At 51.8% G+C, this 12,270-nt stretch overlaps 1 protein-coding gene across 1 annotated transcript in view; it reads left to right on the forward strand.

Annotated features, from left to right (window-relative positions):
• FAM155B (family with sequence similarity 155 member B) overlaps nt 1-9,419 on the forward strand; it is a 28,317-nt gene extending 18,898 nt beyond the window's left edge. The window contains exons 2-3 of the mRNA XM_010361780.2: nt 5,907-6,078; nt 6,485-9,419. Coding sequence (XP_010360082.2) covers nt 5,907-6,078; nt 6,485-6,870 — 558 coding nt within the window. The 3' untranslated portion in view covers nt 6,871-9,419. The remainder of the gene's footprint in view (nt 1-5,906; nt 6,079-6,484) is intronic.
• The last annotated feature ends 2,851 nt before the right edge of the window (nt 9,420-12,270 follow it).

A 12,270-nucleotide genomic window follows, 5' to 3' on the forward strand; every position in this document is an offset into this window, starting at 1 on the left:
GCTGCTGGTCAATGGCCCCAGGGGTACATTAGGAAGACAAGCAGCCCTGGAGAGAAGGCCTATAGGGAGGATTTGGATGGGGAAACAGGCCCCAGGGAGGGAAGCAAGTTAGAATCCAAGAAGGAAACTGCTTAACTTCCTGGTTGGCAAGAACTAAAGCTCTCCTCCCCGGAGGGCTTTTCAGCCCCAGAACCGAGGAGCTTGGGATGGCCTCCGCTTTCTAAACTTTCTGGTCCTGAGTCCTGGCTTTGGGATGTAAAAGTCTTCTTTCTAGAGGACAGTAGGGATGAGGATGCCGTGGCCAGGGCTGCAAGCCTCAGAGCCGGAGGGTAAGGCTCTCTGGATCCTCCCTAGACTGGCAACTGCAGAGCCCAGGAGGGGTGGTGACCCCTCTCATCTTGCCCCTCCCATTTCAGGAGTGCTCTGCAGCCCAGCTGGGAGGAGGGACGGGACAGCCTTCGCAGCTTCCTTTTTGGGTTAATTGGTGTTCCCTCTAGTTATTCCCTGCTTCCTTCCCCTCCCAGTTCCCATAGCAACTGGGCTGTAGCAGCCAGAACTTGATTGAGCCCAGCAGTGGCCCAACTGAGGTGGGGAAAGGAGGGCACTGCCAGGTCAGTGCTTCCCACCCCACCCACCCCCCACTGCCATCTCAAGAGTTCAGGATGGTTAAGCTCAGAGGACAGGACATAATTGGAAAGTCTTTTATTGCCAGGGCTAGAGTTTGAAGAGCCTAACACGCCAGAGCAGGTCTGGTTCTCCTCAGCTCTCCTCCCCTCCCCGCGCCCTGTGTCCTGCCTCTCAAATTTTGAATTCACTGTTGCTGGTAGGACTGTTCGGTAGGAAGAACCCTGGAGTGGAGATGGGAAACCAGGTTTCCAGTTCCTCCCAAACCGATGGTTCTCAACTGTGGCTGCATACTAAAATTGCCTGAGGTATTTTGAAAAACTACAGACGTGTAGGCTCCACCCACAAGGATTCTGACTTAGTTGGTCTGGGTGTGATGTGAGCCAGACAGGAGTATTTGTGTGTGTGTGTGTGTGTGTGTTTAGACAGGGTCTCACGCTGTTGCCCAGGTTGGAGTGCAGTGGTGTAATCTCGGCTCACTGCAACCTCCGCCTCCCGGGCAAAGGTGACCCTCCCACCTCAGCATCCTAAATAGGTGGGATCCAAGATGTGCACCACCACACCCAGCTATGTTTTTTTGTTTTTTTGTAGAGATAGGGTTTCACCATGTTGTCCAGGCTGGTCTAGAACTCCTGGACTCAAGCGATCCACCAGCTTCAGCCTCCCAAATTGCTGGTATTACCAGCATAAGCCACCACACCCAGCCCAAGACAGGAGTATTTTTTTGGCAGCTCTCTGAGTGATTGTGATATGCAGCCAGAGTTGAGATCCTGGAGAACAAAAGAGCTCCGTGGTCCACCCAAAACTGACTATTGTCTTGTTCTGAAACATTTCTTTCCCTGCATCCCTTGCCTCCAGCAAGCCCCACAACTCTCCTAAGCCGGGCCCTCCTGGCTTTCCTCCATCCTTGTAGACAAGTGCCCAGGAAGCTGTGACTGCCCAAACAACCTCCCCCTGTCAACCCCTGGCTCAGTCCTAACACTAATGAGACAGGGCAGGTTACCTAGGTCCATCTAAGAAACAGCTGCAGAGTCTAAGGCAGGCTTGTTGCCCAAGCTGTAACAAACACTGAGAGCCAGATCTTTCACCTGAGAAGGACCCCAGCCTACCTCTGAGGCATGAGGGATAGCGATGGCCTCTGCTGGCCGGCTGTGGGGCTGAGGAATTGGATTACCTCAGAGCCCCGTGTCACTCTTCTTCCTCCATTCCCCTCATTAGCTCCTTGCCTGTTCCTGCTTCCCCACCCACAGGCCTGGTGTCCTTCCCAAGCAATCTGCTCACCCACTTGTTGTCATGGTGACTCTGGCTGGGGGTGTGGGGACTGAGTGGGGAGGTCGTCTAATTAAGGAGAAAGGCCACACTCCCAATGTCAGGCCACCCCTCCCCCTTCCCCAACCTACCCTGGCTGGCTCCCTCCCTTCCTCCCTCCAGAAGCAGATGAGGGGAGCGCCCAGCCACCATAGCCTGTTACTGGGCTAATTGCAGTTGCCTGGGAGGAGGGCAGGAACTCCACTGGGGCCTCCTCACGTAGGAGCTGCAGCATTGAACTAGAAGAGCCCAGAAAGAATTCCACAGGGACCTCTGAGTTGCACTGATGGATGCAGGGTTGGGAGGGGGCCGATTGCACACATTTTGGGGTAAAGGTCAGGCAGGCTCTGGGTCCAGGCTACAGATACTGGGGCAGAGCCTGTGGACAGAGACTCATCTTGGCACTCAGGGGCTCAAAAGATGGAGGGAAGTCTCTAAGGTACTGGGACCCTTGGTTCTTGTAATTTCATGTTCTTTCCTGCCTTACTTCTGTTTCTTTCTCCTCCCCTTCTTGCACTCTCTTATCCCTCTTTCTTACCTTTGCTTTCTTACGCTCCCATCTTTCTTAGCCACTCTTATTCCATCTTATTCACCCCCTGCTTGTTCTTACCCATCTTTCTTACTCCCTCTTTCTTACCGCTTCCTCTTAACAGCCCCGCTTACCGCTATCTCACCCTCTCTTTCAACTTATTTCACCCTCACCTCACTCTTAACTCTTCACCTCCCTTACACCCTCCACCTCTAATTCCCTGGCTGTTTCTCCCAACCCTGTTGTTTCCTACCCCCACTATTCCTACCATTCCTTACCCTCTCTTTCCCATACACCTCATGTCTTCCACCCCTTACCCCATCTGCCACTCTCTCAATCCTCTCAAGCCCCTCTCTTCCTGCCCTCTTTTAACCCTCCAGCTCTCTTACCCTGCCTCCTATTTCCACCTGTTTTTCTACCGTCCTTTCACTCCTTTCCCATTCCTTTTCATATACTCTTTTAGCCCAATAATTTCATATTTAGGAATTTATATAAATAAAATTTAACACAAGTGTGTGAGAGATGTGTGTATAGTCACTGGAGCATTGTTCATAATAGTGAAAACGTGGAAATAAATGTCCATGAACAAGAGATCACCAATGCCCTTTTCATTCCATTCATACAAAACCATTCTCTGTTCTCTTAACACACCATGAATTTGTTTGCCGACATATCTTTGCTTAAGCTATTGTCTCAGCCTGGAATGCTCGTTTATGTCATCTCTACCCACCCCATCTAAAATCCTGATTTGAGTCCAAGCTCAACTGTTTTCCCATCACTGAAATCTTCCCCTGCTTCTCTACTTGCTTCCCTCCATTGGTCCATGGTTTGAACTCTCTTGTGGTATAGATCATATGCCATAGATTCAAGTTAGATGTGTCTGCCCATGAAACTGGAATTTTCATGAGCGTAGGGCCATGTCCTCATTTAGTTGTCCTGTTCATTCATTCAACAGATTTTTGAAAATGTATATTGTGCCGAGCACACAATGGTTAATAAAGCAAACCCATGTCTGCTTACGTGCAACTCACATTTTAGTGGAGCTGACAGGAACCAAACAAGAGTGCAGAGAAAGTAATACTTGTGGTGAAGAAACAAGGAAAAGAGAATAATGAGGGTAGCATCCTTTGGTGAGAGGGGTAAGGGAGACCCTCTCTGAGGAGAGGACATTTAAACTGAGACCTGAAAAACGAAAATGACCCAGACATGTCAAGAGTAGGGGGAAGAGCATTCCAGGCCAAAAGAACAGCATGTGTCAAGGCCCTGAGGTGGGAACAAGTAGGGCATGTTCAAGGAAAAGAAAGAAAATGAAGTTGGAGAGAAAGACAGGAGCAAAGTTATACAAGGGCTAGAAATCTGTGGTCAGAAGTTTAATTCTAAATGCATTGAAGGGTTTGGAGCAAAGGAGTAACATGAGTCAATTGCGTTTTGAGACCCCTGTTCCTCCTGTGTAGACAGTGGATTGGAAAGAGCAAGGGTGCAGGTGGAGAGGCCAGATGGGAGACTGTTATCCAGGTGAGGGATGATGATGGTCTGCCCAAAGGCGTGGATGTGGAGCTACAGTTGGCATGCCTTGCTGATGGACTAGATGTGGGGAAACAGAAAGAGAAATGAAGGCTGACATCTAGGTTTCATGGCACTCACTGAAACGGTCAAGACTTGAGGAGGACAGTGGATTTGGGATTAAAAAAATAAGATCTACATTTTAAAATTTATAACATGTTAAATTTGAGATGCCTGTGAGATACCAAAGTCCCAAGCAATGCTTTGCTCTTTGGGGGATTGGTTAGCAACACAACCTACCCCATCACCCACTAGTACCCCCCTGCTTTGGAAAAGGCCAGTGTGGGATTGCATTGCCAAAGTCCATGTTCACAGCAGTTATTTGTAGTTTCGTGAAAATGTTTAAAGTAAGTATAAGAAACTGACAGTGCTTCTGAAACCATGTTGCTCAGAATATGATAGAAGAGCCTCCTGCAGCACAGTGACCTGGACCTGGCTCAGAAATGCAGATTCTGAGCCCACCTTCATCCTCTTGAAGCTGAAACAGAGGGAGACGTCTGCATATTTAACAAATGCTTCAGGGGGTTCTGAGACACACTGAAGTCTGAGAACCATTGCTGTGAGGAACAACAATGAACCTAGAAAGTGCCCCTAAAGATACAGGACTGGATGTGGGTGGCGAGGCAGGAACAGGCCAGGTGCATGAGAGCTATCTGGGCATCTGTTAAAATGCACATGCTGACTTGGCAGATTGGGGGTGGAGTCTGAGATTCTGCATCTCTCACAAGCTCCTAGGTGATGGTGATGGTGATGCTGCTGGTCCAGGTCCACACTCTGAGAAGCAAGGACCTAGATCAGTAGTTCACAACTGGAGACAATGCCCCCACCCCAGGGGAACATTTGACAATGGCTGGAGACATTGTTTTTTCTTTTTTGGTTTTCACAATAGGTGAGGGGAGAGAATGCTACTACTGTGTAATGGGTAGAGGACAGAGATGCTGTGCCATATCCTGCAGTGTATAGGACAGCCACCACAACAAATAATTATCTGACCCATAATGTCAGTAGTATCACTGTTAAGAAACCCTGGGCTTGATGATAACCAAAGAGTATGGAGCAGGGAACCTTTCTTATCTAGGACCCAGTGCCTGGTAGGGGTGGACTAGATGAGGGACAGGAAGCATACCCGCGAAGCGAAACTGCAAAGCAGAGATTCCAAATGAAACGTAGCGGTGTGTGTGATGTCTGCTGCATGCCAGAGCAGAAGCCAATAGGGCAGAGCATGGATCAAGTAGAGCTCAAAGGCACATGTGGTGCCTGGTAAGGCAGGTTCCTGTTTTTTGTTTGTTTGTTTTTTTTGTTTGTTTGTTTTCATTAAAAATAACCCCTCACATTTGCGTTACACTTTACAGTTTACAAAACATCTTCATATGTGCCATATTATTTCATCCATACAACACTCTAATGAGGTAGAGCAAGGATTATTCTTTCTCTTTCTTGAATTTAGAAACTCAGTACCATCAGCCAAAGAAATGTTTGCTGAATTGAACAGAACTGACATTTGCCTCATTATATATAGGTAGTCTCAGACAAGTCAGAGACTTCCTTGAACCAAGTGTAAAATGACAGGGTTGCACAGAATGATTGGTAAGGCTCCTTTCAGTGCTGACCTTCCAGTAATTTTGTGATCTGTGCCAACACACAAATGCTGAGTCTTGGATGACTGCAGACTGGGGTGCTTGGGAGCACTGGCTATGAGATGGGACATCTTAGGTAAGATGTAGTGGCCTTGATCCAAGCCCTTCTTCCGCTCTACCCACTGGAATCTTGGGGTTAGGTTGGTGAGGCCCCTTTGAGAGACCACAAGTAAGTCTCCCCATCCCTCTCCTCTGAGGCGAGATGGGGCTGGCACATGGGCTGATGCTCTTTCCTCTCCCCACAGGCTGTCTACAAGGCCTGGCTGTGCTCAGAATACTTCAGCGTGACCCAGCAGGAATGCCAGCGCTGGGTGCCCTGCAAGCAATACTGCCTGGAGGTGCAGACCCGGTGCCCCTTTATACTCCCCGACAATGAGGAAATGGTGTACGGAGGGCTCCCTGGCTTTATCTGTACAGGTAAAGGCAGGGCACTGGGGAAGAGGGAGGAGGCTGGGGGCCCAGGACAGGCATCAGGTCAGAGGAGCTGGGAGCAGGGAGAACAACAGGGGAGTCAGATGAGAAGAAGGCCAGTGGCTGGACGAATGGGCAGTGAGGTCCCCAGGTTGGGATAGGGCCAACTGGAATAGGGAAAAAGACCAGAGTATCTTTCTCTGCCCAGGACACTCCCAGGTAGTCATCCCGAAGAAACTGGCTGGGGTCCCCAGGAAAGAAGGGCTCAGAAAGGGCAAGTGCCGAGGGCTGGGGGGAAGGAGCCTTAGATGAGGCTACTTGAGCAGCCCCAGCTCTGGAAACTTGCTCCCTAGGTAAGGCATAGCTATCAGCTCCCCGAGCACCCCACCACACCTTCCTTATCCATTGGCAGGGTTGCTGGATACTTCACCAAAGCGTCCGGAAACCAAGTGCTGTGACGTGCAGTGGGTCTCCTGTGAGGCGAAGAAGAAGAAGTTCAAGGAGTCTGAGGCCCCCAAAACCCACCACCAGCAATTCCACCACTCCTATTTCCACCACTACCACCAACAGTACCATCACTACCACCCCCGTCATGAACACCCCCGCCGCGTCAGCAACAAGCCTGCCCTGCTGCCGGTCTCTGGGGGCTCCCGCCTCAGCCCTAGCAGGATCCGGCTCTGCGTCCTTGTTCTCATGCTCCTCCATACCGTGGTGTCCTTCTCCAGCAACCAGGGTGGTGGGGGATTGGGGCTGGAGACACTGCCTGCCCTAGAGGAGGGCCTGACAAGGGAAGAGTGACAGTAGGGAGGGAGGACAGACCTCCACCACACACTGACATCAACTCCAGCTCCCCCAGGTGGGGGGGAGGGGTTCCTCCCATGGGAGGTATAGGATAAGGTGGGGGCGGGGGAAAATGGGGGAACGAAACATTCCCCCCCAACCTACCCCCACCCCAAAATCAGCTCCAACAGAATGGCCAGAGGGCCCCAGGGAGCTGCAAAATTCATCCGGGAGAAAAAGGCAGGAGCAGCAGGTGACCCCCCCAAGCCCCCATCTATGGGGCTTAGGAAAAAAGGAGGAAGTGGGGACTGGATACGCCCACCCCTGCCGAAAGCCCTGACCCCAGGGAAGGAGGCTGCTCACCCAGCCTTGGCCCTGCAGGGAATGTTGGGGGGCACAGAGGGGAGAAGCTCTTTCCCCCACTCCACATTCCTTTTGTTGCCAAGATCCTTAATTCCCTCCTGCCCACATCCCTACAGGCGACGGCAGACAGTGCAATGGCCCTCCTGCCACTTCAGCACACCTTGCCCCACCTGGGACCATCACACGTGAAGCACCAGGCTGGGAGATGAGGTACACACAGTTGCAGCTAGGTCGGGGCCCCAGTTAAGCTGTGCCCCACCACCCTAGGCAATGAGGGGCAGGAAAGGGGTACAGAATGAATGGTGAAAGAGAGTGAAGATAGAGAAGGGGGAGAGGAAAGGAGAAATGTGGACAGAGGGCTTGAAGAGATGGCCGAATAGGCTACTGCCACCTGGCTTTGGGAAGACAGTTGATAAGTGTTGAGGTAGGCTCGAGAACTGCTCCCCAAATCAGTGAGTTGCGTGAGGAGCCCTCTGGGGAAAGAGCACAGGAACTGAGTTGCTAGGCCTCAAAACAAAAGGCTGCAGGCACATGGTTAGACTGCCGCTGTCTGAAGGACCATATCTTACAGAAGGTGCACATACTCCCAAGGGCCACTCTTGCCCTGGAGATCTTGGCCTTGGGGTCAAAGATATTTCCATTTCCGATCTCCATGGGGAGGAGGGACTTAAGCCCAAGTGGGTCAGGCCTAGCCCGGGTCCTCATACTCCCCCATCTTGTCCCAGCCCAGGCCTCCATGAAGGAGAACCTGGTGGCATTGCCCCAGAGCTCTCCAGAGATGAGCCTCCCCTATCCCCACCCTGTCCCTGTCCCCAGCCTACCAAAGAGTATTCACACCTTTCCATCCCTGACTCCATGGGTTACTGTCCCAATTGTGAAACACCCAGACTCCTCTTCACCTTGTAGCAGGGTCTTCTGCTCCAGTCACCCCGGCCCCTTGCAAGAGAAAGTCCAGGGACTGCCAAGAAGACCCTTTGACTAAAGATAATGTGCTGTCATCTCTTGGCTGAGAAACTGTTGAGTCAGGCTAGAGGGCTGGATAAGAGAAGAGGCATTGAGAGCCCCCTTGGGGGCCATTAGCCTTGCTCTGGTCTGCTGTGTGGGGGTGGGGAGTAGGGGGCATCCCACATTGCCTGGGACATCTGAATGCTGATAAGAATGGACAGGAAAGGGAGCCAGAGCTGTATTCCTGGGACAGGCCAGGGAGCCTTTAGTGCCAGCAGGTCCTGTGTCCTGGGATGCGATGCTAATGAGTGAATGGAAGGGTGGGCCTGGAGCTGCGTGAGAGTGAAATCAAGAAGCGGATGGGGAAGGGAGAGCTGACCTTGGTCAGCTTAGGGATGAATGGAGAAGGGATCATTCATGGGCCTCAGCTGGGTCCCAGACTGATTACATGAGACCAGGGAGTCCTTCCCTGCCAGTTTTCTCATTTCTTACAGCCTATCCCCCAACCCTACCCCTGTGCCCTGCCCACACACTCCCCTGTTTGGCCCTCAGCACTTCGGGCCTGGTCACATACCCCATCCCTACTGCTCTTTTCAGCTGGGGAGGGGAAGAGGTGCTGGCTCCTTTCCAGACATGCTTATGTATAAGTAAAGGGGCAGGTGCTTGGGCTCCAGAGAGACCCTAGGTACTGCCTTCTAACTCCTGCATCCTCAGCAGGGGAAAAGGGACTGGGAAGTAAAGGGGAACCATATGGCCCCAGGGAATGGACCCTTGGAGACTCCCATCCTCTCTTCCCCCTCACCAAGTGCCCAGGAGACCCCTGGCTCAGACCAGCCCAAGGCCTTGCCCAGTGGCAGGGGAAAGGGGCACCTCACTCCACCTCAAAGTCATTTGACTGCCCTCATCCACCCCACCACCCTAATCTTCCACCACCTCTCCGGCTGCCCCTGCCCTCCATCACAGGCAGCAGAGCCGGGCAGCTTTCTTATGCCATTTTCTACACTGTGCTTCATGAGTAGGACTTTCTTGCACTAGTTCTTATGACTGAGTCTCCAAACTGGTTTCCTAGTAGTCTCCCATCCCTTCCTCCCTTACCCAGCTATGATTCAGTTGTCTCTGCCCTCCCTCTTACCCTGCCTCTGTGTTTTGGTGAGAGTCTCTGTATGTGTACTGCTTTCTGTTTTGTTGCATTGTGGAGCAGAGGCCTCTCTGTTCTTGTTTAACCCCATAAAGAAATAAATGGTAAGACTTGATGATAACCCTCCCTTCATGGATTTGTTCTGTGGAGTTGAGCTTGCTGCATTAGGAAAGGCTGTGGCTTGGGGAGGGGGTGGGACCAGAGATGTTGACCCTGTGCCCAGCTCTCTGTCAGCTCAAATCTCAGGAAGAAAGGGTAAACTGTAGTAGACCATTCTAGACAAGGACTCACAAAGCCAGCCACCTGCAGGGATCAGGCAGATCACTGTATGGAGTGAAGTAGGCCGGGCTGGGGAAAAGTGCAGACTCCAATTTGAGTGCTGAGAACTGCAGGACATGTGCAAAGGAGGCAGCTGAAGCCCAGGGTTGTCTTGGGGAATGTAGGTCCAGTGTTGCCAATCTTCTCATTCTTCAAGGGAAGTTAGGACTTGGGATTCTAACATGAAGCCCCCTAATTCACAAATGTTGGCTCAAGTATAAAAACCAACAAACCTACCTCCATGAGGGCTAAACAAGTCTGCAGGCTGTATGTGGCTTGGGGATTGCCAGTTCTTGCTTTTGTTGCAGCCTTTGGTTCTAGTCTGCCAGCCTCATCTCTCCTACACCTCTTCACCAGACCCATCTTCCCATCACAGGAGGAAGGTCACTTGGGGACAACTGCTTGAGGGGTGGCAGACAGGGCTCTCCATCACTAATACTGCTTTTCACATACATGAGGAAAGGAGAGCATGGTCAGGAGAGAGGCTGGTGCCCTGACTGAGCTGCCAAATTACTTTGCCAAGAAAACATGAGCCCACTCCACTTCCCCAAAAGCAGCATAACATGGAGGTCACAGCATGGTCTCTGGAGCCAGACCATATGAGTTCCAAGTCTAGCCAGTGCCATTGTTACAGGATCTTTGGGGTGTCACTTTTCTGGCCGAAAACCTCTGTGGTCAGTGATACCTTTGCCCAAGTTCTTGTCCTGCATCCAGGAAGAATGAAGTATGCAGACAAGTGGGGGGTGAGCAAGACAAAGAGGAGCTTTACTGAGTGTTTGAACAGCTCAGAGGGGACCCACAGTGGAGCTACCCACATAGCTCCTCTGCAGGCAGGTCATCCTGTCATCTCTGCAGCTCTCAGCAGAGAGGAGCCCCTGGAGAGGGTAGCTCCTCTCTGCAGCTGGTAGTCCTGACATCTCTGCAGGTCTCTGAAGCTCTCAGCAGAGCAGGTAGCTCCTCACTGCATCTGATCATCCTGTCATCTGCTCAGCTCTGGCTGAGCCCAGGGCTTTTATGGGCCTCAGAGGGGAGGAAGTGTGCACCGATTGGCCCATGGGCAGCCATGGGCAGGCCCAGAAAAGGCACCACAAGTTCCCACTCCAGTCTGTGGGACTGGCAGCCTGGCCCCCAGTCTTCAGACCCTCCCTGGCCTGAAGGTGGGGCCTCACCAGGGACCCACCCCCTTTCACCGAGGAACCTATCTGCCTTCTACTGCTGCTCATGGTGCCCGGGCTTGGCCTGACTTTGCTCCAAGATCAGAGGGGGCACCAGCAGCAGGGAGAAGCCAGGCAGCGGGAGCAGGCACTTCTGAGCCTGCAAGGGCAGGGGTGCCTTCCTGGGCCCCTAAAAGTGCCAAGATGCCCGAGTCTGCAGCCATGGTTGGGCAGCTGCGCTGTGCCTGGGGGAGCAGGGCTCCTGCCTGCTCCATGGAGCAGGAGGCCCAGGTCTGCAACCATGGTTTGGGCAGCTGTAGCTGTGCCCAGGAGGGCAGGGCTCCTGCCTGCTCTCAGCCCCTCAAGAGCACAGGGATGCTCAGATCTGCAGGCATGACTTGGGCAGCTGCAGCCCCACCTGGGAGGGTGGGTCTCCTGCCTGCTTTGTAAAGTGGGATGCCCAGGCCTAGGGGATAGGGCTCCTGCCTGCTCTGTGGAGTGGGAGGCCTGGACCACACCTTCCTGCTGCAGCTGACATCTTGGCAGTGGCCACTCTAGATGGGCCACTGCTGTCATCATCATCTCCTACTTGTATGAGTTCAGACAAGAGTTCCTTTACTTCCTTGAACCTTGGTGTCCTCATCTCTCACAAGGGTTACTGTGAGAATTAGATGGTATAGTACATGAAGCAGTTGGCAAAACAGCTGGCACAAAGGGCCATTCACATGCTGATTGTTATTATCATTAGTCACTCAATCTTTCTTCTCTTTCCTTCACCCCCACCTAAAACAGTCACCAAGTTCCATCACTCTTCTTTTGTAAGATGTTCAAATCCTTCCCATACTTTCCGCCCTGACTCCTACTAAGCTGTTTCAGGCCTTCAGTAGCTTTTGCCTGGACTACTGCAATAGCCTATCAACCAATCTCTTGTCCAGTCACTCCATCTCTGATCCATCCTCTACCTAGCACAGTCCCACATGCTTCAGAGGCACTTGCTAGAGATTTTGTGAAACAATTGCTGCCATAGTTGAGTTACCTAGAGGACACAGCTAATCTTCCTAAAGCAAACATTACACCCCTGGAAAACATCAAAAACATCAGATGGCTCCACATTGTCTGTAGAATCAAGTGTAAACCTCTGAGCATCCCATTCAAGGATCTTTGTTTTTTGATCATATCCTACTAGTCTGATCTTCCCCCATACGTGCTCATATACTCACATCCACTCCCCACTGCCCTACTGGTTAGCCTCTGAATGAGCTCTGCACAGTCTCATCTCCCACCCTTGGCTTGCATTGTCTCTTCTGCCTGGAATGCCCTCTTTCCATCTCTGCCTATTACTGACTTTCCTACTTTTCAAAGTCCAGCTCAAATGCCACCTCTGCTATGAAGACTTCCACATTCCCCCGGCTATGAAGACTTCCACATTACCCCCTCTCTCAAGCTGGAAAAAATCTCTTCCTCCTCTGTACTTCAATAACACTTTGTCCCTTAATCGTG

Source organism: Rhinopithecus roxellana, chromosome 7, assembly GCF_007565055.1.
Source record: "Rhinopithecus roxellana isolate Shanxi Qingling chromosome 7, ASM756505v1, whole genome shotgun sequence".
NCBI classification, from domain to species: domain Eukaryota; kingdom Metazoa; phylum Chordata; class Mammalia; order Primates; family Cercopithecidae; genus Rhinopithecus; species Rhinopithecus roxellana.